This window comes from Cydia fagiglandana, chromosome 6, assembly GCF_963556715.1.
Source record: "Cydia fagiglandana chromosome 6, ilCydFagi1.1, whole genome shotgun sequence".
In the NCBI taxonomy this organism is placed as follows: Eukaryota; Metazoa; Arthropoda; class Insecta; order Lepidoptera; family Tortricidae; genus Cydia; species Cydia fagiglandana.
This window is the reverse complement of record NC_085937.1, coordinates 21,578,294-21,605,511: the sequence shown is the minus strand read 5'-3', so window position 1 is coordinate 21,605,511 and position 27,218 is coordinate 21,578,294. Positions and strand designations below refer to the sequence as shown.

Sequence of the window (27,218 nt, the reverse complement as noted above, 5' to 3'; positions counted from 1 at the left end):
ACCCGGTATTGTGTGTATGCATGTATTGAGCTAGCTCCTTTATGATAAATGCGGTGTCATCATTATATAATATGCATACCTCTTTTATTTGTTGTGCCTTGCAAAATGCACCTAATTCTCTCGCGAAGAAAGCTCGTTTCGTACGCGATGGAGTAATAGGCCTGACACACAATGTCGCCAAGGATGGCGAGTATATGATTTCATTATTTTTACTCATGACGCGATCTGATTGTTTTAGTATTTTGTAGTAGTCGCGTTTATGGAAACTTAATTCCGGTAATTCCTGAGGTTTTTTGAGAAGTTCAACTATGTCTGGTTGCGCAGGCCAGTCGCAGTTGGAACCCTTGTCTTGTGACTTATTATTGTTTTCTTGCTCTTCCATGCGTTTCCTCTGTGCTCTAGTCATTACTGATACCACTTGCTTTGTCATGTTCTTTAATTCTTCACTGGAAATTTCAATCCTAGATAACGCGTCTGCAGCTACGTTATCTTTACCTTTCAAATATTCTACAGTGAAATCGTATTCTTCTAGGCACAATCGAAACTTGGTGAGTCGACTCGAGGGATTATTCATTTTGAATAAATAAATGAGTGGGCGGTGATCGGTGACAATTTTAAATTTTCGTCCATATAAGTATGGTCTAAAATATTTCACTGCCCATACTATAGCTAGTAATTCTTTTTCTGTCGTGGGATAATTTTTCTCTGCTTTGTTTAGAGGTCTGCTTGCATATGCTACTGGTAATCCATTTTCATTGGATAAGACACATCCTAAAGCTATGCCCGATGCGTCTGTGTGTATCGTAAACGTGTTGTCATTTGAGAAATCCGGATATTGTAGTAATGGTGGGGTACTGATGGCTATTTTTAACTTTTTAAATGCGTCGTCGCATTGTTTCGTCCAACTAAATTCTACATTTTTCTTTAATAAATTGTTTAGTGGTTGTGTTATTTCGGAGAATTTCCTAATAAATTTCCTGTAATAATTTACACATTGTAAGTAATAAGAACACGGACAAGAATTTTGTTTGTATTTATTTTATTCGGAAAAACTATTAATAAACAAAGAAAATGCAAAAAATGATGTGCTAAAGAATTTGAAATAAAATCCACTAAATAATATTTACTTAAAGCTTGACCAGGAATATATGATCACGTGCCATGTTGCGGAATTTCAATGGAATACATTTTTCCATACTATACTGAACTGTCACCCTAATATACATGAGAACAACAGCGCCCTCTTGACAATTATCATATTACCTAGTCAGGTTTTACATTTAAAGGACTTTCGGGAACTAAGCTGTGTTTTATATCTCAAATAGCATGTAGAAATACTAAAATTGGCTGTGTCGTATTAGCTAATTTATTACCGAATCATCCAGTGCATTTGAATAAACTGCACTAAAATAACAACCGGGTTGGACATAGCATAGGTATCATACAATGGCACTGGTATAAAAACAGATTGTCATTGCCCGAATCGAATTTATCTCTAGATGGTAACATTAGTTATAGTTGTATTATTTGTAGGGTGGGTTCTTCTCCGCGAATCAGGGCTTGCTCCTGCGGGAGGGGATCCTGTCGCTGTGCGCGGAGCTGTCCTCCGAGGCGGTGTCTCTGGCCGACACGCTCGCGCCGCCCGACTGGTGCCTCAACTCTGTGCTCGGATATGCCGACGGCGAGGTGCGTACCATGTTGTGTGCGAGCAGATATGCCTCGAAATTTTTTGTAACCATTTAATCAAAATAGCCGTTCCCTAAAGGCAGATGGGAACCTTTCCCACTTGTCCTTCGCGGCATCCACAGATATGAAACTATATCCGACCGTAACTTCCGTAAGAGACAAATTATAGAGATGATTCCTTTCCATATACGCATATACTTACTCGAGTAACTGCGCTATTGTCGTATAACATTAAAACCCAAACACCTGTCGGCAGGTGTACAAGCACATCCAGGACGGCATCCTCACGTACCCCGGAGCGCTGGCGCGGCCGCAGTGGTGGCGCGACGTCGTGCACTGGGACACCTACGTCCCCGCCAAGCTGTAGACACACACACACACACACACAAACAGCTGGGGGCCGATTTTTGGAAGACACTCGAAAATCGGTGGAAAACAGCAAAATGCAACTTTTTGAAATACGAGCGATAGAAATTGGGAATAGAGTGGTATTGACCCACTCGTTTTCAATTCTATTACCTAGTACAATTTAAATGCCGGGTACTGGAGATATTAATTGAACGAAATACACGAAATGGAGCGGTCGAAATTCAAAAATCGGCCCCTTGGTATAGTCCATAAAATACAAGGAGACATCACAATTTATAAATTAATACTTTCCGGGTGCTCGGACTTAATAAAAATGTACAACAATTGTAATACCTTAAATGAACAAAAATACTCCATTAGAAACCTTTCTTCTATTGAACAATCTTTACCTTCTAAAGGCCATAACAGACTATCGCACCGCACCGCGAGCTTGGAGCGATTCTAGGAATAGCTCGTACTGGCGTGGGCTTTCACACTATCGCACCGAACCGTCAAAACGGTGCGATCCTAGCTTACAGACTGCCGAACACGTGCGCCAGTGTTGCCAAGTGTCCCATATTTCCGTGTTTTTCAACGAATTATTGCAATGGAATCCTTTAAGATTGAATTTAAATTAATGTGGTTCCGCTTTTGTAGAGATAGATGAAGAGCGTGAGTTAATATAATGCACCTTGATCCATGAAAATCTTAAAAAATCTGTGTCTTTTTAAAGCACTGCTTCCGCATTTTTGTTATTTCATCGATTGGCTACATTGCCGTCCACTGTCATAATTTGAAAATGACAGCTGTCAATCGGTGCGATGGAGCTTACACACTAGCGAAATTGGTGCGGAGCGCACCAGTATTATTATTCCACTGTCATAATTTGAAAATGACAGCTGTCAATCGGTGCGATGCAGCTTACACACTAGCGAAATTGGTGCGGAGCGCACCAGTATTATTATTCCACTGTCATAATTTGAAAATGACAGCTGTCAATCGGTGCGATGCAGCTTACACACTAGGGAAATTGGTGCGGAGCGCACCAGTATTATTATTACCTGTCAGTTGGTGCGACGTGCATACCCACCGCACCGCTATTAATAATAATTATGTGCGTTGGAAGCTTACACACTATCGATAAATGCGCCGCACCGCACCAAGGTCGCGGTCCGGTGCGAGTCTGTTACTACTTTAAGTCCAATATAATACGTAGGTATGTAATAATTATCACATTAGCTACTGACAAACGATGTATGATGCATTCCATTGTTATTTATTTATATATTTTATGATAAAACGAAAGAATAATAAAAAACTAAAGGTAATAAAATCCCTGTTGTATTCCTATCTGTCCCCGCCTCGGCCACGTGGTGCGGGGACAGACGTTATAATTGGGAATACGACAATGGCGCCTTAAATTACTTATTTTACTGATTCTGTTCAATACTGAATTATAACTACTATTTTTATTTGTTATTAAAAAGACAGATGCTTTTAAAATATTCAGAATGATGCTCAATATTTTCTTTGTTATAATAACTTTACTATATAGTTATAATAAGTAGGTACGTATAAGTAATAATTTTACAATCGGAATACATTTTTGTTACTAATTAATCCACCAAGATATACAATTATACACGGTTATGGTTACCTAATAAATGTTTTATACAAGGGTTACATTTTATTCCATTAAATTATTTCCTGTAGAGTTATATCCAGAGGGCACTACGGTCCCATTACAAATGCATGTAACTAATTTGTAAGTCGTCCGCTCTCGAAGTTTGTAATTGGACGTGCATACGGAAGCGGCGCTGTCAATCACCGACGAGAGCGTATAGGCTAAGGGTAAGGTATAGGTAGGTACGTAATCGGTTTTTTCTGTTAAGCTGAAGAAATCTAGTCCAGTCCTATTTCCGGTGGAGATATGTTGAAATGTGTGCTTTTTGGGCTCATCGTAATTTCAAGGCAAGTATTGCAGTGATAATTCAACATATTTATAGAGAACCCTGCATTATAAACACCTCAACCGTCTACTTAATTTCGATGAAACGAGACCGGGTCTAAAAATTACGAATTATGAAATCGAACTTCACGTTTTTAAATATTTTTTATATCGTTATTCGAGTAAATTTCATAAAGGACAAACCGACACACGATCCGTGTTATAAGAACCTACTCTAAATGGACGTTAATGTTCCAGCGCGCAGGCGGCGCTCTCCCCCATACTGAGAGGCGTGGAGGAGAGCCGGGAGCTGGAGCGGGTGCTGGTGGAGCTGCTGCGGGGCGTGTCGCGTGACGTCACGTGCGTGGCGGCCGTGTGCGACGCCGCGCACCTCGGCGTGTGGGGCGGCGCGCTGTGGCGCCGCGCCGCCCCGCTGCCCCTCCTCATGGTGAGTGGAGCGGGTGCTGGTGGAGCTGTTGCGGGGCGTGTCGCGTGACGTCACGTGCGTGGCGGCCGTGTGCGACGCCGCGCACCTCGGCGTGTGGGGCGGCGCGCTGTGGCGCCGCGCCGCCCCGCTGCCCCTCCTCATGGTGAGTGGAGCGGGTGCTGGTGGAGCTGTTGCGGGGCGTGTCGCGTGACGTCACGTGCGTGGCGGCCGTGTGCGACGCCGCGCACCTCGGCGTGTGGGGCGGCGCGCTGTGGCGCCGCGCCGCCCCGCTGCCCCTCCTCATGGTGAGTGGAGCGGGTGCTGGTGGAGCTGTTGCGGGGCGTGTCGCGTGACGTCACGTGCGTGGCGGCCGTGTGCGACGCCGCGCACCTCGGCGTGTGGGGCGGCGCGCTGTGGCGCCGCGCCGCCCCGCTGCCCCTCCTCATGGTGAGTGGAGCGGGTGCTGGTGGAGCTGTTGCGGGGCGTGTCACGTGACGTCACGTGTGTGGCGGCCGTGTGCGACGCCGCGCACCTCGGCGTGTGGGGCGGCGCGCTGTGGCGCCGCGCCGCCCCGCTGCCCCTCCTCATGGTGAGTGGAGCGGGTGCTGGTGGAGCTGTTGCGGGGCGTGTCGCGTGACGTCACGTGCGTGGCGGCCGTGTGCGACGCCGCGCACCTCGGCGTGTGGGGCGGCGCGCTGTGGCGCCGCGCCGCCCCGCTGCCCCTCCTCATGGTGAGTGGAGCGGGTGCTGGTGGAGCTGTTGCGGGGCGTGTCGCGTGACGTCACGTGCGTGGCGGCCGTGTGCGACGCCGCGCACCTCGGCGTGTGGGGCGGCGCGCTGTGGCGCCGCGCCGCCCCGCTGCCCCTCCTCATGGTGAGTGGAGCGGGTGCTGGTGGAGCTGTTGCGGGGCGTGTCGCGTGACGTCACGTGCGTGGCGGCCGTGTGCGACGCCGCGCACCTCGGCGTGTGGGGCGGCGCGCTGTGGCGCCGCGCCGCCCCGCTGCCCCTCATGGTGAGTGGAGCGGGTGCTGGTGGAGCTGTTGCGGGGCGTGTCGCGTGACGTCACGTGCGTGGCGGCCGTGTGCGACGCCGCGCACCTCGGCGTGTGGGGCGGCGCGCTGTGGCGCCGCGCCGCCCCGCTGCCCCTCCTCATGGTGAGTGGAGCGGGTGCTGGTGGAGCTGCTGCGGGGCGTGTCGCGTGACGTCACGTGCGTGGCGGCCGTGTGCGACGCCGCGCACCTCGGCGTGTGGGGCGGCGCGCTGTGGCGCCGCGCCGCCCCGCTGCCCCTCCTCATGGTGAGTGGAGCGGGTGCTGGTGGAGCTGTTGCGGGGCGTGTCGCGTGACGTCACGTGCGTGGCGGCCGTGTGCGACGCCGCGCACCTCGGCGTGTGGGGCGGCGCGCTGTGGCGCCGCGCCGCCCCGCTGCCCCTCCTCATGGTGAGTGGAGCGGGTGCTGGTGGAGCTGCTGCGGGGCGTGTCGCGTGACGTCACGTGCGTGGCGGCCGTGTGCGACGCCGCGCACCTCGGCGTGTGGGGCGGCGCGCTGTGGCGCCGCGCCGCCCCGCTGCCCCTCCTCATGGTGAGTGGAGCGGGTGCTGGTGGAGCTGTTGCGGGGCGTGTCACGTGACGTCACGTGTGTGGCGGCCGTGTGCGACGCCGCGCACCTCGGCGTGTGGGGCGGCGCGCTGTGGCGCCGCGCCGCCCCGCTGCCCCTCCTCATGGTGAGTGGAGCGGGTGCTGGTGGAGCTGTTGCGGGGCGTGTCGCGTGACGTCACGTGCGTGGCGGCCGTGTGCGACGCCGCGCACCTCGGCGTGTGGGGCGGCGCGCTGTGGCGCCGCGCCGCCCCGCTGCCCCTCCTCATGGTGAGTGGAGCGGGTGCTGGTGGAGCTGTTGCGGGGCGTGTCGCGTGACGTCACGTGCGTGGCGGCCGTGTGCGACGCCGCGCACCTCGGCGTGTGGGGCGGCGCGCTGTGGCGCCGCGCCGCCCCGCTGCCCCTCCTCATGGTGAGTGGAGCGGGTGCTGGTGGAGCTGTTGCGGGGCGTGTCGCGTGACGTCACGTGCGTGGCGGCCGTGTGCGACGCCGCGCACCTCGGCGTGTGGGGCGGCGCGCTGTGGCGCCGCGCCGCCCCGCTGCCCCTCATGGTGAGTGGAGCGGGTGCTGGTGGAGCTGTTGCGGGGCGTGTCGCGTGACGTCACGTGCGTGGCGGCCGTGTGCGACGCCGCGCACCTCGGCGTGTGGGGCGGCGCGCTGTGGCGCCGCGCCGCCCCGCTGCCCCTCCTCATGGTGAGTGGAGCGGGTGCTGGTGGAGCTGCTGCGGGGCGTGTCGCGTGACGTCACGTGCGTGGCGGCCGTGTGCGACGCCGCGCACCTCGGCGTGTGGGGCGGCGCGCTGTGGCGCCGCGCCGCCCCGCTGCCCCTCCTCATGGTGAGTGGAGCGGGTGCTGGTGGAGCTGTTGCGGGGCGTGTCGCGTGACGTCACGTGCGTGGCGGCCGTGTGCGACGCCGCGCACCTCGGCGTGTGGGGCGGCGCGCTGTGGCGCCGCGCCGCCCCGCTGCCCCTCCTCATGGTGAGTGGAGCGGGTGCTGGTGGAGCTGCTGCGGGGCGTGTCGCGTGACGTCACGTGCGTGGCGGCCGTGTGCGACGCCGCGCACCTCGGCGTGTGGGGCGGCGCGCTGTGGCGCCGCGCCGCCCCGCTGCCCCTCCTCATGGTGAGTGGAGCGGGTGCTGGTGGAGCTGTTGCGGGGCGTGTCGCGTGACGTCACGTGCGTGGCGGCCGTGTGCGACGCCGCGCACCTCGGCGTGTGGGGCGGCGCGCTGTGGCGCCGCGCCGCCTCGCTGCCCCTCCTCATGGTGAGTGGAGCGGGTGCTGGTGGAGCTGTTGCGGGGCGTGTCGCGTGACGTCACGTGTGTGGCGGCCGTGTGCGACGCCGCGCACCTCGGCGTGTGGGGCGGCGCGCTGTGGCGCCGCGCCGCCTCGCTGCCCCTCCTCATGGTGAGTGGAGCGGGTGCTGGTGGAGCTGTTGCGGGGCGTGTCGCGTGACGTCACGTGTGTGGCGGCCGTGTGCGACGCCGCGCACCTCGGCGTGTGGGGCGGCGCGCTGTGGCGCCGCGCCGCCCCGCTGCCCCTCCTCATGGTGAGTGGAGCGGGTGCTGGTGGAGCTGTTGCGGGGCGTGTCGCGTGACGTCACGTGCGTGGCGGCCGTGCGACGCCGCGCACCTCGGCGTGTGGGGCGGCGCGCTGTGGCGCCGCGCCGCCCCGCTGCCCCTCCTCATGGTGAGTGGAACGGGTGCTGGTGGAGCTGCTGCGGGGCGTGTCGCGTGACGTCACGTGCGTGGCGGCCGTGTGCGACGCCGCGCACCTCGGCGTGTGGGGCGGCGCGCTGTGGCGCCGCGCCGCCCCGCTGCCCCTCCTCATGGTGAGTGGAGCGGGTGCTGGTGGAGCTGTTGCGGGGCGTGTCGCGTGACGTCACGTGTGTGGCGGCCGTGTGCGACGCCGCGCACCTCGGCGTGTGGGGCGGCGCGCTGTGGCGCCGCGCCGCCCCGCTGCCCCTCCTCATGGTGAGTGGAGCGGGTGCTGGTGGAGCTGTTGCGGGGCGTGTCGCGTGACGTCACGTGCGTGGCGGCCGTGTGCGACGCCGCGCACCTCGGCGTGTGGGGCGGCGCGCTGTGGCGCCGCGCCGCCCCGCTGCCCCTCCTCATGGTGAGTGGAGCGGGTGCTGGTGGAGCTGTTGCGGGGCGTGTCGCGTGACGTCACGTGCGTGGCGGCCGTGTGCGACGCCGCGCACCTCGGCGTGTGGGGCGGCGCGCTGTGGCGCCGCGCCGCCCCGCTGCCCCTCCTCATGGTGAGTGGAGCGGGTGCTGGTGGAGCTGCTGCGGGGCGTGTCGCGTGACGTCACGTGCGTGGCGGCCGTGTGCGACGCCGCGCACCTCGGCGTGTGGGGCGGCGCGCTGTGGCGCCGCGCCGCCCCGCTTCCCCTCCTCATGGTGAGTGGAGCGGGTGCTGGTGGAGCTGTTGCGGGGCGTGTCGCGTGACGTCACGTGTGTGGCGGCCGTGTGCGACGCCGCGCACCTCGGCGTGTGGGGCGGCGCGCTGTGGCGCCGCGCCGCCCCGCTGCCCCTCCTCATGGTGAGTGGAGCGGGTGCTGGTGGAGCTGCTGCGGGGCGTGTCGCGTGACGTCACGTGTGTGGCGGCCGTGTGCGACGCCGCGCACCTCGGCGTGTGGGGCGGCGCGCTGTGGCTCCGCGCCGCCCCGCTGCCCCTCCTCATGGTGAGTGGAGCGGGTGCTGGTGGAGCTGTTGCGGGGCGTGTCGCGTGACGTCACGTGCGTGGCGGCCGTGTGCGACGCCGCGCACCTCGGCGTGTGGGGCGGCGCGCTGTGGCGCCGCGCCGCCCCGCTGCCCCTCCTCATGGTGAGTGGAGCGGGTGCTGGTGGAGCTGTTGCGGGGCGTGTCGCGTGACGTCACGTGCGTGGCGGCCGTGTGCGACGCCGCGCACCTCGGCGTGTGGGGCGGCGCGCTGTGGCGCCGCGCCGCCCCGCTGCCCCTCCTCATGGTGAGTGGAGCGGGTGCTGGTGGAGCTGTTGCGGGGCGTGTCGCGTGACGTCACGTGCGTGGCGGCCGTGTGCGACGCCGCGCACCTCGGCGTGTGGGGCGGCGCGCTGTGGCGCCGCGCCGCCCCGCTGCCCCTCCTCATGGTGAGTGGAGCGGGTGCTGGTGGAGCTGTTGCGGGGCGTGTCGCGTGACGTCACGTGCGTGGCGGCCGTGTGCGACGCCGCGCACCTCGGCGTGTGGGGCGGCGCGCTGTGGCGCCGCGCCGCCCCGCTGCCCCTCCTCATGGTGAGTGGAGCGGGTGCTGGTGGAGCTGTTGCGGGGCGTGTCGCGTGACGTCACGTGCGTGGCGGCCGTGTGCGACGCCGCGCACCTCGGCGTGTGGGGCGGCGCGCTGTGGCGCCGCGCCGCCCCGCTGCCCCTCCTCATGGTGAGTGGAGCGGGTGCTGGTGGAGCTGTTGCGGGGCGTGTCGCGTGACGTCACGTGCGTGGCGGCCGTGTGCGACGCCGCGCACCTCGGCGTGTGGGGCGGCGCGCTGTGGCGCCGCGCCGCCCCGCTGCCCCTCCTCATGGTGAGTGGAGCGGGTGCTGGTGGAGCTGTTGCGGGGCGTGTCGCGTGACGTCACGTGCGTGGCGGCCGTGTGCGACGCCGCGCACCTCGGCGTGTGGGGCGGCGCGCTGAAGTGTTCGGCGTTCAGGGGTTATAATGATAACACAAGAGTCGAGTAAATACTGAATATATTAGTAGAAAGCGCTGGCCTTATATACTAAGGTTTTAACAGGTTTAATCGAGTGGAAGTTATGGCAATGGTCATTAACCATTGTATAGTAAATTACAGTAAGTCAAGGTTTATGGCATCGTTAACTTAATGTTCTATAAAGTAGTAAAATACATATGTGGGAGATAGGCATCAAGTATCAGCTGTATCAGCTGATAGCAGCTGTGTATGATCTGACTACACTACAGCTTTCCCGTTTTTTTTTTTTTTTAGACAAAAAATATATAACAAGTATTATTTTTTTTTTGCTTAAGTGAACTTATATCTATGGTATACATATTGGTTCTTAAAATTATGAATGTAATAAAAACTTAATGCTATTTGGATATACAATTTGCTTACATGCTTATTTCTAAGATTACATGTTCCTTATATGGTTATGGAATACATTGTTACATTAACATGTGTTTACTTTTATTGAATCTGTTAATATGATATTTATTTGTTAGGCATTATTGATTAATTTTCTGTGTCATGGAGATAGTGGTTCCTTATATGGATGGTGGTATGCAATGGGATGGGTCTGTTTTTTTTTTTTTGTTATATATATATATTATATTATACGTGTATTTAATGTGTTTGTTGTTCTATTGATGCATAGTAAGGTTTTGTTCTGTTTTTATGTACAATGTGTTCTTTACCTAAAACTAATATTTTTACATTTGTACCTTGATCTTCAATAACTGTATATGGTCCCTTATACACTGGGTCCATTTTATCTCTATCTTCCTTTTTAACTAATACCAAATCTCCTATTGTATACGTTATTGGATTTGTTTTTAAATCATAACTTAGTTTTCTAGATAATTTTGTCTTAATTAAATTATTTCTAGCATCCTCTTGGGATTTTTGTAATCTATACTTAAATTCTATTGGATATGAATCAAAATTATACATTGGATCTACTTGATTAACAATATTACTTGGTATACGACATAATTTACCGAATACTAATTCATACGGTGTATATTTAGTTGCTGAATGCACTGTCGTATTATAGGAAAAACACCAATATTGTAACCAATCTGACCACTGGTGAGCCTGGTTGTCTGTTTGTATTCTTAAAAATGCTCCTAGAGCTTTATGTGAATTTTCCAAGGAACCAAGGCTTTCGTGGTGGTACGCGGTTGATTGCAATTGTTTTATACCTAAAATGTTACAAATTTCGCGCATAGTTGATGAGATGAATTCACTTCCTCTATCTGTTCCTATTTCTTTGGGAATACCATATCGTAATATAAAATTATCAACTAAAGCTCTCGCGACTGTGTCTGTCTCCTTATTTAGCAGTGGATATGCCTCTACATACTTTGTGAGCTCGCACTGTAACGTAAGTATATAGCAATATCCATTTGTATCTTTAGTTAGGGGTCCGCATAAGTCTAGGAATACCTTATCGAATGACGCTGTTGCCGTGCTAGTAATACATAGCGGTTGTTTAACGTTTTTATGGAATTTTTGTTTTTGACATTTATCACATTTTTTTACGAATTTCTTAATGTCGTTATTCATTCCGGGCCAGTAGTAGTACCGCTTTACGTTATTGGTCATTCTTTGAATTCCTGCGTGACCGCTAGTAGGTAATAAATGAAAATCGTTTAATATGACGCGTTGGTCATCTTTATTTGTTATCTTTGTGACACCCTTAATAATACATAATCGGGGTCCGGACCCGGTATTGTGTGTATGCATGTATTGAGCTAGCTCCTTTATGATAAATGCGGTGTCATCATTATATAATATGCATACCTCTTTTATTTGTTGTGCCTTGCAAAATGCACCTAATTCTCTCGCGAAGAAAGCTCGTTTCGTACGCGATGGAGTAATAGGCCTGACACACAATGTCGCCAAGGATGGCGAGTATATGATTTCATTATTTTTACTCATGACGCGATCTGATTGTTTTAGTATTTTGTAGTAGTCGCGTTTATGGAAACTTAATTCCGGTTATTTCCTGAGGTTTTTTGAGAAGTTCAACTATGTCTGGTTGCGCAGGCCAGTCGCAGTTGGAACCCTTGTCTTGTGACTTATTATTGTTTTCTTGCTCTTCCATGCGTTTCCTCTGTGCTCTAGTCATTACTGATACCACTTGCTTTGTCATGTTCTTTAATTCTTCACTGGAAATTTCAATCCTAGATAACGCGTCTGCAGCTACGTTATCTTTACCTTTCAAATATTCTACAGTGAAATCGTATTCTTCTAGGCACAATCGAAACTTGGTGAGTCGACTCGAGGGATTATTCATTTTGAATAAATAAATGAGTGGGCGGTGATCGGTGACAATTTTAAATTTTCGTCCATATAAGTATGGTCTAAAATATTTCACTGCCCATACTATAGCTAGTAATTCTTTTTCTGTCGTGGGATAATTTTTCTCTGCTTTGTTTAGAGGTCTGCTTGCATATGCTACTGGTAATCCATTTTCATTGGATAAGACACATCCTAAAGCTATGCCCGATGCGTCTGTGTGTATCGTAAACGTGTTGTCATTTGAGAAATCCGGATATTGTAGTAATGGTGGGGTACTGATGGCTATTTTTAACTTTTTAAATGCGTCGTCGCATTGTTTCGTCCAACTAAATTCTACATTTTTCTTTAATAAATTGTTTAGTGGTTGTGTTATTTCGGAGAATTTCCTAATAAATTTCCTGTAATAATTTACAAAAGCTACAAAACGTCTGACCTCGTCTGAGTTTTTCGGTACTGGATAGTTTTGAACTATTGAAATCTTTTTTGGATCGGGTTTTATCCCTTCCGAGGTTACTACATGTCCTAGGTACAATATTTCTTTTTGAAAAAAATTACATTTTAGTGGATTTAGTTTAAAATTTACTTGTCTTAATCTCTCAAAAATATCTGTTAAGTTTTTATTATGTTGTTGCAAGCTTCGACCCATGACAATGATGTCATCTAAATAAACTATACATTGTACGTAGTTTAGTCCTGACATAGCTATGGTCATTGCTCTGCTAAAAGCATTTGGTGAATTTTTTAATCCCATAGGTAGGCGTTTCATTTGATAGTGTTTATCTGCTATGAACGCGGTGTATTTCCTGCTCTCGGGATCAAGTTTTATTTGATAATAACCCTGGTTTAAGTCTAAGGTGCTAAAATACATAGCGCCGGTTAAAGAATCTAAGATTTCCGTGATGTTGGGTAAAGGGAATTTATCGTTTTCTATTACCTCATTTACTTTCCTGTAATCTATTACCAATCTCCATTTCTTATCTCCATTTGAGTCTGGTTTCTTGGGAACGAGTAGTAACGGACTTGCCCATTCCGACTGCGACTCTTCTATGATGTCATTTTCCAACATTTGTTTTATTTGTCTATTTATTTCTGATTGCTGTGACTGAGGTAATCGGTAGGGTTTAGTATATACGGGTGATACGTTGGGTTTTAAATGTATTTTCTGTTCATATAGGTTTGTAGTATTTAACAAGTCACCCGGCAGCTGAAAAATGTCGGCATATTTTGCGCAAATGCTGGCAATGGAGTTGCTTTCTTCATTGTTTAAGTTGTTGAATTTTAAAAGAGAATAAAGTAATTTTACTCGGTCTGCGTTATTTTTACTTTTCTCATATGTGAAACAATTATAATCACGCAATGGTTTTATTTCTGGTGTGATATTGTTTAAAGTTACGTCTTCTTCACGTGTGTTTAATATTTTAACAGTTATCTTCCCATTCTTGCTATGTGTTAAGGTATTGGCCAAAAAAATTCCTTCCCCAATTTCGCTTGATAATACGACGTAATCCCCTGTATAATTTGTGGGTAATTTTACAATAGATTCACTTCTTGCGGGTAATTGTATTTGATTTGAACTAATGGTTCTGTTGTTGTCATTTTGTAATGTCAATGGTATTGTAATTAATTCGTTGTTATTGTTTAATGTGATTGCTCCTTTTTCGTAATTTATGACACATTTGTATTTTATCAGAAAATCTTGCCCAATTATTCCGTCGACCTGTAATGGTAATTTTTGGAATACATGAAATTCATGCTCAAATGATTGGTTTTCACTTTGCAAGTGTAGAGTAATTGTATTGTATGACGTTATTTTCCCTCCGACTCCGTTGATATGAGTCATCTTTGGTACCATGTGTCCGCGAGATATTAATGCTGCGTCGTTCGTTATCGCGCTTAGACTCGCGCCTGTGTCAATAAGCCATTTGTGCGTTGTACCGTTTATCGCAAATTGAACTGAATTCATATGACAATAAGTTAGGATATAGTTGTTATTCACGAAAAAATTGTAACAGCTGAGGCGAATTGCTGTCATCTGGTGTATTTTGTATCGCCGTATTAACTTGATATCGTTTGTTTGGTATATTTTGACGAGGACGGTTATAATTTGTATATGTACGCGTATTATAGTTTTTCGCGATTTGTATAGGTCGAGTGTTTTTCATCTGGGTGTGCACCCTTGGTGGCTTGTTTGACGTATTACCCCTAGTAGGGTATGTACGCTGTGGGTATTTACCCACTGGTTTATTATTGTAATTAGACCTGTATTGTCTGTGGTTATTATACCCTTTGTTCCGGAAGTATAAAACTTGCTCCGGAGCGGGCGTAGATGATATGGACACCTCTTGGTCTTTTGCACCTTGTATGGCATCTTTTAGCGAGGTGTATCCTCGTGAAGCTATAATGGTACTTAGTTTGTCATTTCGCAGGCCTTCCGCGAATTTATTTATTGCCATTTTCTCATTCAACGATTGTAAGACCGCATATGCCTCTGGTTTCCCATTGGCCTGTGTTACTGTGAGGTTTACAAATAAATCCTCCAACTCCTGTCCGTATCGCTCGATTGACCTATTTCCCTGTTTTGCCGTAAATAGCTTGGTTTGTATCGCGGTAGCTGATTTAGTCGGTAAAAGACGGAGTTTCATCTCATCAACTAAATCGCTTACACTGGTATGTTTTTCGGATATTCTAAGTTTAGCACTTTGTGTTAATCGAGTCTTAATAATGAAATTCATCAATAATTGTGAATCTGAATCTTTTATCATTGTAGAGTACAACTCTATGGCGTCTATAAGTTGTCTAGTGACGGCCTCCGAACCGTCCATAGCTGGTAGCAATGCTACTGCTGTTTTCAGGTTAAAGTTGTCATTCGACGTCATTGTGACCTGATATTTGTTGTCTTGGTCGTATTGAGTTATAATTTTACTGTAAATTTCTTCTATTTTTAGGAAATAAGACTGGATTAACTCACTGTCCTGTATAGAAATTTCAGATTTTTCTACTTTAGAACTATGTAGCTCTATATATTCTTCGTACTGATTATATAATAGTTTTACTTGCTGAAATTTACTTTGACCATTAGCCTCTTTTCGGCGTTTTGGTCCTAATTTTCTAATATCTTCCTGTAGTGATTTTAATTGGTCATATAACTTTTGAATATTGGTCATAATATTGTTATGAATTTAGGTGGTACGGAAATATTCACATTGCTTACAACAATAATTGAAATTGGTTAAACACAGTAATGCTTAAATTGTACCTCTTAACATCGTATGGTCGTTGTTGGACACTGGGGGTGGTCGTAGCGACGGCTCTGGTGCTGGTGACACGCTGCAGGTGCTGGGTAGCGGCGGTGGGGCTGATGCTCTTCCTAGACGCTGGCGCCGGCGGGCGGCGCGCGCATGCCGCACTCGTCCTGCCCTGTAGTCATCTGGTGGTTGCTGTTAGGCACAGGCGGTGTTGGTAGTGGCGGCGGGCCTGGTGCTGGGCTAGCTGGCTGGCTGGTTGGCTGGCTGGCTGGCTTACTGGCTGGCTGGCTGGGCGGTGTCTAAGCTGTGGCTGCCTCGAGCAGCCCGACTGGCAGGGTCGCCATGAAGTGTTCGGCGTTCAGGGGATATAATGATAACACAAGAGTCGAGTAAATACTGAATATATTAGTAGAAAGCGCTGGCCTTATATACTAAGGTTTTAACAGGTTTAATCGAGTGGAAGTTATGGCAATGGTCATTAACCATTGTATAGTAAATTACAGTAAGTCAAGGTTTATGGCATCGCTAACTTAATGTTCTATAAAGTAGTAAAATACATATGTGGGAGATAGGCATCAAGTATCAGCTGTATCAGCTGATAGCAGCTGTGTATGATCTGACTACACTACAGCGCTGTGGCGCCGCGCCGCCCCGCTGCCCCTCCTCATGGTGAGTGGAGCGGGTGCTGGTGGAGCTGCTGCGGGGCGTGTCGCGTGACGTCACGTGCGTGGCGGCCGTGTGCGACGCCGCGCACCTCGGCGTGTGGGGCGGCGCGCTGTGGCGCCGCGCCGCCCCGCTGCCCCTGCTCATGGTGAGCCCTCAGGTGCACTCATCTGCCCGCCGGCGGATTGCAGCCGTGTATCGCCTTATACACCGGGGAATTTTAGAAACCCTAGAAAACTAACTGGTGGTAAATGTTTTATGGTTACTAGACGTCCGATAGTAGATGTACTATCGTGAAAACGTGACTAACTCTAGACATAGAACCTCACCTCGTGAACGTGCTCCGATAGGTTTATTGTACATTGATCTCTTCCATAATGTTCCTTAATATACGTACGTGTAACGTGTCGGGTGGCGGGTGGTGTTGTAGATAGTGGTGGAGGAGTACGAGGACCTGCTGTCGCCGAACTTCGACACGCTGGAGTCGCTGCGGCGCGCGCGCAAGGACGGCTGCAACGTGTACGTCATCCTGCTGGCCAACGGGCTGCAGGCCGCCAGGCTGCTGCGCTTCGGGGACAGGTACGAGGGCTTCTCTACTCTGTCATTTACCTCTCCAACAACTAGTCAAGTCGAAACAATACAATCACTTACGCAAGTAAGTATAACGGGTTAAATAGCACTGATCGACTTGCACGTTACCTGTCTTTTCGCGGATTCGCAAAGTAATATTTTGGTTTTAATTAAACTGCATGATGGCGATGGCGTCCACAGTTGTTGTACTGTGTAAGTTGGGCAAGAGTGGTAATTGTTAGGCATTAGTAGTTTAATGCATAGATTAAGTAGAATATGTTACTGTCTAATGGCTCGAGCAATTTTCGGTGGACCGGCGCGTAACGTAACCAAACTTAGCACGAAAATAAAATAAATATGCTGTCTGAAGTAAGTAATTAACCCACAGATAATAACGCCCTTGAGAATTATTCGGGGTTTCACCCCGATGTTCAAGATTAACCTTGATTGCCCTGTATGCGTGTCGCAGGCACCGCATCCTGGACACGCGCGCCAAGTACATCATGCTGCACGACTTCCGGCTGTTCCACAGCGAGCTGCACTACCTGTGGAAGCGCATCGTCAACGTGCTGTTCCTGCGCTACCACAAGAAGGCGGTCGGGTTCAGCAAAAGCAAGGCCTGGTTCGACCTCTCCACCGTGCCCTTCCCCAACCCGATCAAGGCAGTCTTCGTGTCCAGGAGGGTGGATATTTGGAGGAATGGAAGGTTTCACTACAACAGGTTGGAAGCCCAAAAGACCATGGTTTACGTAACAAACTATCCATTAACGACCAACTATAGTAACAGCACCAGTCATGGGACATTTAAGAGGAAATTTGGAGTATTTATGATATTTCCCTTATACATGTTAATGGTCTACCGCTTAGCGTGTTAAAAGATGAAAGTCGGATAGCCGTCTTTCATGTTTTAGGCGTGTTGTATCAAAGATACTGCAATTAGTTTCCACTAGTGATGTACCGACTATTGATTTGGCCGACTAGCCGACTAATCGGCGCTCGAATGGCCGATTAGTCGGCCGACTAGTCGGCTAGTCGGCCAGATCATTAGTTTCGTATAAGTTCAGGTGAAAAACAATAGTTTTGCTCTTTTGGTTGCGCTATTCATATATTAGCTTGGCTGAAAGGTGTTCTTTACGGGTTCAAAGACCTACGTATATCATAAGAATCCTCGTTCAATTTCTGTCTTTATTTTATTTTGCGATCCTGAGCAGACCGTCAGTAGGTACAACTTGTAGGAGGTACATATTTCCAAGGCTCTATTTCCCGTATGTAGCCGCCAGTTAAGAACCTATCCCCTGTAGTCAGCGTCTTTACGAGCAACGTGCCCTGTTTATAAGTCTCTAAATTTTGCAATAACATTAATAGTTCCCCATGGCTCCACCATTAAAAAAACAAAAACTGAATTATAATAAAATCCTTTAAGTATAGAACTTGGCCATGAAATTACACGAGAATCAATTGAGATCGACCTGTAGAGGAAAACACCAGCCCACCACCATACAATAACGATCAAACGGTCATTTATATGAACAAAAGTTTTCACACCCTAAATAGGTATTTTGGTAAAATTGACATAAAACATATGGTAAATATTGACTGTTGGTTTCTTTTTTTCTGTTTTTCTTTCACTAATAAAGTGCCGACTAATCGGCCATTTTTGCCGACTAGTCGCCGACTAATCGCCGACTACAAATGTGGCCGGATAGTCGGCTTTCCCGACTAGTCGGCGACTAGTCGGTACATCCCTAGTTTCCACATATTTAACAAATTAAAACTATGCTTTTTTTTCTCCAGTCATGGACACCAAAGCTCCAGTAATGGACCCCCGGTAATGGACGTGGATCCAGTAATGGGCCCCCTATAATGGACATTGCTCTATCAGTATAAAATATTGAAATAGGGAATAAGTTACGGCAAAAAAATCAATTTTTGGTATAAGCTTTTGTCGCTGAATGTATTTTTCTTTCCACAGCCAATTATTACTGTATTAGATCCATCGAGACAATTCTAATATACCCAAACACAATTAGTTAGGGTTATTGCGATAAAATTCCCATGGCCTTCTCCTGTCTCCATCATCAGATTAAGTCCATGTTATCATAATATTGCATTATCATCCGATTTGCATACTTAATTACGTACTTACACAAAACTTCAACTGAATCTGAAATCGAAAAGTGGCTCAAATTCAGCTACCAAGATTGGACCCACACTAACTAACAGGGCAAGTTAAATAAAAGTTTGGAAAAACGATATTAATTTATCCGAAGTCCGAGAATACCTCCTGATTCACATATTTCGTAACTACATTTTACTTCTGTATTGTTTAAACATGAAATTATGGCATGGCAAGCATCATTCTGTCAACTGTCCCATTATAGAAGGTATGCAGTTTTACAGCTCCTATAATGGGATTGGGCCAAATACCACTATTTTTTTACATCTGTGGAGTCACAACATACTGTGTTGTATACCTTATCTCATGGTAAATGCAATTAGCAAAACACATTCTAGTTTTCATCAAGTATTAATTAATTAAAATTTAATAAATTAACTCACCTCTCTTAGCGAAGTTGTTTAGAATTCGTAGTGGTATTTTTTTTCAGTGACACGACAACTTTTGGGTTGACGCCAATTTCTTAAAAAGCAACCAAATTTAATGAAACTTCAAACTGAAACAGCTCTAGGACTCTTATTTATGATAATATACAGCCAGTGTTTATAAACTACTTTTAGATACTTATTTTAGAGGAATTATGTTTTTTTGTCCCATTACTGGTTCCACGTCCATTATAGGGTCCACTACTATATCCGTTCCTAGAATTAATATAACTACCTACTACTGGGATAGAACCCCTAGGAAAAGAATTCCATGCTTATTTAATAATCATAGTCATATATTTATTCAAAAAAACAATACACGTATTGTGTTTGAGATACATGGCTTAAAGACAAAATTATTAAAAGACACTTAATAAAATGTAAAGATAATAATGTAGGTATCCTAAATGTTAATCATCATCACCAGACCTCGGACAGGGTGAGCTGTTTTAAGAGTTTGCATAATATGGACATACCTACGTAGTCATTCAATGGCAGATGTGATGTAATTGAATAACGAATTAAATTATTCTATTTAGATCTTTACATAACTAGCAAAACAAATTAATTGTATAGCAAGCCTCTTTAAATGATAAGCATATTATTACATATATCCATATGAAAGTAATATAACTGATTTGATATCATACCTCTTTAGATAGACAATAACTCTATTTAACGATGCCATATTTAACATTGAAATATCATGACAAAGTCATTAATGTCATTCTAATGTTCTGTTGTGTTATTTTAATTTGTGAGCAATTTGAGTTTGCTAATAAAAAATAAATAATTAAGAAGAGAGATTATTCCGAATTTGAGTATGCCGAAATATAAAGCAAAAACAGTTCTTAAGTGGATTGAAAATGAACCTGACATGACATATGACGGTAATAAAAGTATTTTTTGTGCAAAATGTAAAACCAAAGTGACAACTAAAAAAAGTAATATGCAAAGACACATCAAGGGACCAATGCACAATGGCAATTATCGAAAGTTTGATGAGGATTTCAATCTCAATTTAATTCGATTCCTCATTTTGTGTAACATACCATGGTCACAAATGAAGAACCCGGCTTTCAAACAGTTTTTTTCTAAGTATTTATGCTGCCAGTGTGCAAACCAACCTACACTCCCGAGTGAATCATGGCTGAGGAAAGTTTATTTGGATAAATTGTATCAGAAGCAAATCAGTTCAATACACGATAATCTTTCGAATGAAAAAATATGGATTTCTCTTGATGAAACAACCGACTCTTTAGGGAGATATATAGTGCATTTTTTAGTGAAGCCATTGAATTCATTTAACAGACCATATTTAATAGCCTGCAAAATATTATCAAAAGTTAATGGTCAAACAATATCTGTATTCGTGATGGACACTCTGAAAAATATGTGGGGCGAATCTTATGACTACAAAATTGGAAATTTTCTGGTGCTAAGTACTGATGGTGTTGCATACATGTTGCTGGCTGGCCGAATTTTGAAAACTTATCTGCCTAATTTGAAACACGTTACATGTTTGGCACATGGGCTAAACCGCGTAGCCGAAAAAATACGTTCCCTGTATCCAGATGTGGATTTGCTCTTTCAAACGTTAAAAAAGTATTTTTAAAGGCTCCTAATAGAATCCGCATATTAAAGGATAAATATCCTAATATGCCCCTGCCTCCAAAACCAGTGATTACGAGATGGGGAACTTGGCTAGCGGCAGCAGCATATTACGAAAAATATTTTGACGAAATAAAAGTAGTCCTATGGGCATTGAGATCGTCAGACGCAATGTCGATAAGAGTGGCGAAAAGAATTATACAAACTGAAAATTTACGAAATAATCTAAAATATATTGTTGAGAATTTCCATATAATTGAATATGCCTTAAAAAAATTACAGGAATCTAAAATATCCGTCGTAGATACATTTTTAACGTTGGACCAAGTGAGAGCTGTTATAAGCTGGTCTTCGTCTGCTTCTGTCAGTCAGAAATTAGAAGACGTCATAGCTAGAAACCCAGACTTAGATCTGTTTAGGGACTATGCTGAAAAAATTTCGGAAGGAACAGATGTGGACGGTATTTTAATGTACAACTTCACTCCGCTCACTTCAGTGGAAGTAGAAAGGTCTTTTTCCATCTATAAGTGGATATTAAACTCAAGAAGAAGTGCGTTGAAAATTGAAAATCTAGAAAAATTATAGTTCTTTATTACAATAACCAATAACAAAGAAAAATTTGAATAAATAAATAATACTTACTCGTTTTGTACATAATGCACTGTCATTTTTGTTTAATTATTATTCATGAATTCTTTTTAATATTTCATCTTGAGGTATATCTATATTAACATCTACACTTGACATTAATGACGTAAAAATGGCTCACTCTGTCCGAGGTCTGATCATCACACATCCCTATGAAGAGCGAGTGATCCGTAATGATTTTTAGTTCAGTAGGCAATCTATTATAAAGGGTTTGCCTGATGAAAATAATAAACCTATGTTTTAGCAAGTTTTTTTAAAACACTACCATAATATATTGTAGTATTACTAAGTTACATAACTAAAGACTGATGACCCTACAGTTAAACTCAGGCGAGATAGACTACCCGTCCCTCTTTAATGAACATAGAAAAAGACGGGTAGTTTATCTCGCCGCGAGATACTGTCACGCCAATCATGTGCTAGGTCTATAGTAAGGGATGTTCATGAATACTGATGAGGACTTCATTATATATTACCTAATATTGCAGGCCGTTGTTTGCAGACAAGACTAGGAATCTGAACGCGGAGGTGCTGAACGTGGTGTACCTGGACCACGTGCCCTCCGTGGTCGTCGCGAACAACAACGACACCAACAAGATCGGAGGCGTCGAGATCGAAGTAAGCTATCAAGTGAATTGACACCGCCTTGGCAAGCGATGTTATTCCCATTAGCCTCTGTCCTGTCCCACGTCACCGCCGCCGCCGTCATACACGAGGCGGGGACGGACGGGAATTTCAATTTTCCACCAACAACTTAATTCCTTTAAAAAATTGATGTGTTCTATATTTTGTCAATAACAATAAATCTGCGCTGAGTTCGCTTAGATTAGATGGATTCTATTACCTATCCGGGCCCGGGTTGTCGCCTAAGTAACTTTCCTATTATTTTTGACTTTTCGACTACGGTTCAAAACTGGGAATTTAGGTACTTTTGCACTCGCATGTTTCCACAGATCCTGAACACACTCGCGGAGAAGATGAATTTCAAGCCTAATCTATACCAGTCGGTGAACGCCGAGTACCACAAGTGGGGACAGAAGCAAGCCAATGGCTCATTCTCAGGTAACTTCTTGAACGGGTGCAGGCACCTACGGAACCCTCTCTAGTCAACGAGCAGCCTGCCGCTACCGCTATCCCTACTTCTTAAGCCTAAGAGAAGCTTTACGAATCCTAAATGACTGCTTGTTATTTCTGTGAGGCCTGATCGGCGAGATGGTGAGCGGCGCGGACGCGGCGCTGGGCAACCTGCAGTACACGCCCTACCACCTCGAGCTCATGGACCTCAGCATCCCGTACACGGCACAATGCTTCACGTTCCTCACACCGGAGGCGCTCACCGACAACTCCTGGAAGACACTCATCTTGCCCTTCAAGTGAGTGACCGATGGGTGGCAGTATTCCACGTTAGCTATACACCACAACGCTTCTTTCCTCCAGAGGCTCACCGACAACTCCTGAAAGTCGCTTTATCTCTTGCCCTTGAAGTGAGTGCAGCTTAGAAACTATCTACATTCGCTTGTCCTTGTCCCATTTTTTTTACCATATCTTATAGTAGGTATTGATTACACCTTTCTCATCACACGACTTTGGGCTCATCCAACGTCACACCATTTTAAGATTTTTGACCTCCTCCCTCTCCCTAAGCGTGACCGGTGTCACGTAATTAATGGAAAACCCCTTTCATTCCTGCGCAGAAACCGCAACATGAGAACCGCAAAATTAATTTGCTGGAAATTCATCATTTGACGCATATATCCATTGAGTAAGAATTTATAGCAATGCTCATTGTAAAAACCATTACTGTCACTATACAAGACCTAATTCGTACCTATGGCTTGATGTCTATTCAATACGGTAATTTGGCAGACTATACATGTGGGTAGCTGTGCTGCTGGTCCTGCTGATGACGGGCGCCATATTCCACGGGCTCGCGCGCTACTACCTGCACCTACTGGAGTACCAGAACGAGCACAAGATAATTACAGACAAACACGAGGATCAGGGTACGTTACCACTACGTTAATCTCAACTCCAATGTCTTTGCAAACGATCTATACCTAGCTAGTGTATGTATAGCTATCACCTTTTCACCATGTCCTCTCGGAAAAGTTTTTGAAGTGACAACTTCTTTAGCGGCGCTGTGCACTTTTTGAGGTGAGGAAAAAATGTTAAACTCGAGACAGCGTAATAAGGCGAAAATGTATGCCTGAGGCTGCTGTTTCGTTTAGGCGGCACAGGGCGCTTGCGTGACGTCATGTGTGACGGACAATGTCATTGTTTTTAGGGTTCCGTACCCAAAGGGTAAAACGGGACCCTATTACTAAGACTTCGCTGTCCGTCCGTCCGTCCGTCTGTCTGTCACCAGGCTGTATCTCACGAACCGTGATAGCTAGACAGTTGAAATTTTCACAGATGATGTATTTCTGTTGCCGCTATAACAACAAATACTAAAAACAGAATAAAATAAAGATTTAAATGGGGCTCCCATACAACAAACGTGATTTTTGACCAAAGTTAAGCAACGTCGGGAGTGGTCAGTACTTGGATGGGTGACCGTTTTTTTTGTTTTGCTTTTTTTTGTTTTTTTTGCATTATGGTACGGAACCCTTCGTGCGCGAGTCCGACTCGCACTTGCCCGGTTTTTTTTAATTTAAATGCCATCTAGTGAGTTTCCCCCAAACTGTTTATACGACAACGGTTTCACTCACTTGAATTTTTAGTCGCTATTGGCGACATGTTTCGGGCCCGTCGGGGGTCCTTCCTCAGGCTCGAGTCCCCCCCCCCCCACTTAATTAAAAAAGTGCCATTTGATAAAGTGGAACTGCTGATGAAGACTTGAAGTCGGTTTTATTTATTTTTTATTTAAAGATTAATAAATAACATTTTAACCCCGACGCAAAAAGAGTTAAGTTCAAGCCTTCAAGGGATATAGGTAACAAAACTATGTTTGATCGTCTCCTCTCTCCTCTGGCGTTTTACCATATAAGTATAGTCGAGCCACTGACCTCTGAACGAACTAAAAATAGCACCTCGGTCCGAGGCTTTTATTACACCAAAGAGAATTAATTATAATTATTTGCAGACTCTAAACCAGTCGGCGTATACCTGTTCAGCGAAGTGATCAACAGCATCCTGTACACGTACGGGATGCTGCTGGTGGTGTCGCTGCCCAAGCTGCCCTCGGGCTGGGCCGTGCGGCTGCTGACGGGCTGGTACTGGCTGTACTGCATCCTGCTCGTGGTGTCGTACCGCGCCAGCATGACCGCCATCCTCGCCAACCCCGCCCCGCGGGTCACCATCGACACGCTCAAGGAGCTCGTCGACAGCAAGCTCCCCTGCGGCGGGTGGGGCACGGAAACCAAGCGCTTCTTTCAACAATCTTTAGACGAAATGGGACAGAAGATCGGCGAGAGGTTCCAAACGATAGACGATCCGGACGAGGCCGCCGCTAAAGTCGCTCAAGGAGTCTACGCGTATTACGAAAACAAGTATTACTTGAAGTATTTAAGCGTTAAAAGGAAGAACTGGAATGTGAGCATGGAAACGCAGAACTCAACGAACACTACTACTAATATGAAACTAGCTTCTGATAGAGAGTTGCATATAATGACGGACTGTGTGGTCAACATACCGATATCTATAGGTTTCCACAAGAACTCCCCGTTGAAGCCCCTAGCCGACGTTTACATGCGCCGCACGGTGGAAGTGGGCTTGGTCGAGAAGTGGCTGAATGACGCCATGTACCCTATCAGAGCGCTCGACACATTTGACAATGAAGTAAAAGCTCTCATGAACTTAAAAAAGCTGTACGGAGCTTTCGTAGCCCTAGCAATTGGATATTTTTTGAGCTTCATATGTCTATTTGGGGAACTCATATACTGGAATTGCATTGTTAAAAAAGATCCTAGTTTTGACAAGTACGCTATGGACCTCTATTATATGAAGAAAAAATAATATCTTGGTTTTATAAAGTAAATTATTTATTTGTATTAAATGTATTATGTATTTAAACTATACAATAAGATCATGATTTAAGTTTTTTTATATCTAGTTCAGTCATAATTAGTCTTTAGAATGAACATACCAAGTGAAGTCCAAATAAATGCAGGGATTATGAAATTGACTACAATTATTTCCCAACCCCCTTGCAAAATAGATACCATAATTATACAGATAATTCACCATCTAGTTACATTTCATAAAATTAAAATACAAATTAAGCTACTACAACTACAAACAGTATTCCTAATGAAATGGCATTATTATTTTACACATAGTCCTATATTTTAATGAAAAATATGCTAAATGTGTGTTCATATTAAGACTGACTACAGCTAGTACAGTCACCGAGAAATAAATACACAACTGAAGAAATAGCAGAAAGTCTCAAATATGTTTGTGTTTTTACTTGTCTTATATCACAAAAGACTACATTCAGGACTAGCAGATAAACAATTTAATTTTCACAGTAAAAAACCAGCCCCAGCAATGAGGGATCATTCATTGAACTTTAAATTACATTATAATGATTTTATTTTCAAATCAATGAAATTTAAGTTATGTTAAATTTTAGTTTTATTTTAATGTTGTTTTTAATTTTGTTGGTATTATAAAGAATATTGTAATCAATGAATGAAACTTGTAATGCTATTGTCATAATTTAAACAACCACTAATAATTAACATTAGCCTGCAGCGTAGGTAATTATTGTTTATTCTCTACTTTCACATTAGGGTCAGGGTTGAAGGCAGGTGGCAGCGCCCCTGGCGGGGCATTCTCTACAATCCAGGGATGCTGCAGCACACTGGCGAGGGGCAGGCGGTTCTCCGGGTTCACCACCAGCAGCTTGCCCATGAGATCCTTTGCCTTTTCAGACACATACTCCGGATACTTAATTATTACATACCTAATTTTCAAATAAGTCTGATTTGAGTGCTTGGCGTCAAATGGAGGTAATCCTACAAGTAACTCATAGCATAACACACCGAGGCTCCAAATGTCAACAGCGTAGCTGTGGGGCTTCCCCTCAATCATCTCCGGTGATAAGTAGTCCAAGGTTCCACAGAGCGTCATTCTTCTAGAGGACGGGGAGTGCACGGACCATCCAAAGTCAGCTATTTTCAGCTCTCCATTGTGTCCTATAAGTATATTCTCAGGTTTGATGTCGCGGTGAATCACTTTCTTGGCGTGGCAGTAGATGAGAGCCTTGGTGAGGTCGCGGATGTAGATGGCGGCAGTCCTCTCGTCGAAGCGGCCGCGCTGCTTGAGCAGCACGTAGAGCGCGCCGTGCTTGGCGTACTCCAGGATGAGGTAGATGCGCTTCTCGTCGTGGAAGTAGCCGTACATGCGCAGGATGTTGGGGTGCCGCAGCCGGCACTGGATCTCCACCTCGCGCCGCACCTGGTGCTCGATGTCCGCGTCCAGGATTTGGCTCTTGAACAGCACTTTCAGCGCCACCACGTATCGGGACTCTTTCTCGCGCGCCAAATATACATTTCCAAATTTACCTTTGCCCAGTGCCCGCCCGAGGTCGAAGTCTGTCAGCGCCCAGGAACTTTTCTTCTCGTGCGCACTCTTCAGGCCCGCTGAAGTGGATTCCTTCGTGTCTGGGATGTTCGCTTTGGTGCTCGACTGCAGGGGGCGGCCTACGGGCAACGTTGGCACTTTGAAATTATCACCAGCGGGTTTCTTGTTCTCCATCTTTGTAACAATGCAAGCACAGTGAGAAGCTTTCAAGATGTGTTTTGTCACGCGAGCATTTTATAAGTTAACACTACATGAACATTCAGTAACCGTAAATAATTAATAATAATTGACAAAATATTATTTCGTGAGATTTTTGGGAAACTCGGCAGTGAAATTAGTTTCAAATAAATAACGTATTTTGCT

General features: G+C 46.9%; 2 protein-coding genes across 2 annotated transcripts; one reads left to right on the top strand and one right to left on the bottom strand.

Moving 5' to 3' along the window:
• Window positions 1–1,446: 1,446 nt before the first annotated feature.
• On the top strand, window positions 1,447–25,448 carry LOC134665537 (glutamate receptor 1). Its single transcript, XM_063522512.1, has 11 exons — window positions 1,447–1,455; window positions 1,534–1,686; window positions 1,943–2,049; window positions 4,241–4,430; window positions 16,330–16,478; window positions 16,939–17,190; window positions 21,818–21,947; window positions 22,283–22,391; window positions 22,528–22,702; window positions 23,196–23,332; window positions 24,412–25,448. Exons 1-11 carry the CDS (start codon window positions 1,447–1,449, stop codon window positions 25,281–25,283), a joined length of 2,283 nt encoding a protein of 760 aa, XP_063378582.1. The 3' UTR covers window positions 25,284–25,448.
• A 553-nt stretch (window positions 25,449–26,001) lies between these two features.
• On the bottom strand, window positions 26,002–27,153 carry LOC134665391 (uncharacterized). Its single transcript, XM_063522322.1, has one exon. It carries the CDS (start codon window positions 27,027–27,029, stop codon window positions 26,034–26,036), a length of 996 nt encoding a protein of 331 aa, XP_063378392.1. The 5' UTR covers window positions 27,030–27,153; the 3' UTR covers window positions 26,002–26,033.
• Between the last annotated feature and the right edge of the window lie 65 nt (window positions 27,154–27,218).

Excerpts from the sequence above, each read along its gene's own strand:
- LOC134665391 (XM_063522322.1), bottom strand. The coding sequence starts at position 27,029 with ATGGAGAACAAGAAACCCGCTGGTGATAATTTCAAAGTGCCAACGTTG.
- LOC134665537 (XM_063522512.1), top strand. Across the intron at positions 1,687-1,942 it reads TCGGATATGCCGACGGCGAG|GTGTACAAGCACATCCAGGA; the intron begins GTGCGTACCATG and ends ACCTGTCGGCAG. Across the intron at positions 2,050-4,240 it reads ACCTACGTCCCCGCCAAGCT|CGCGCAGGCGGCGCTCTCCC; the intron begins GTAGACACACAC and ends TTAATGTTCCAG.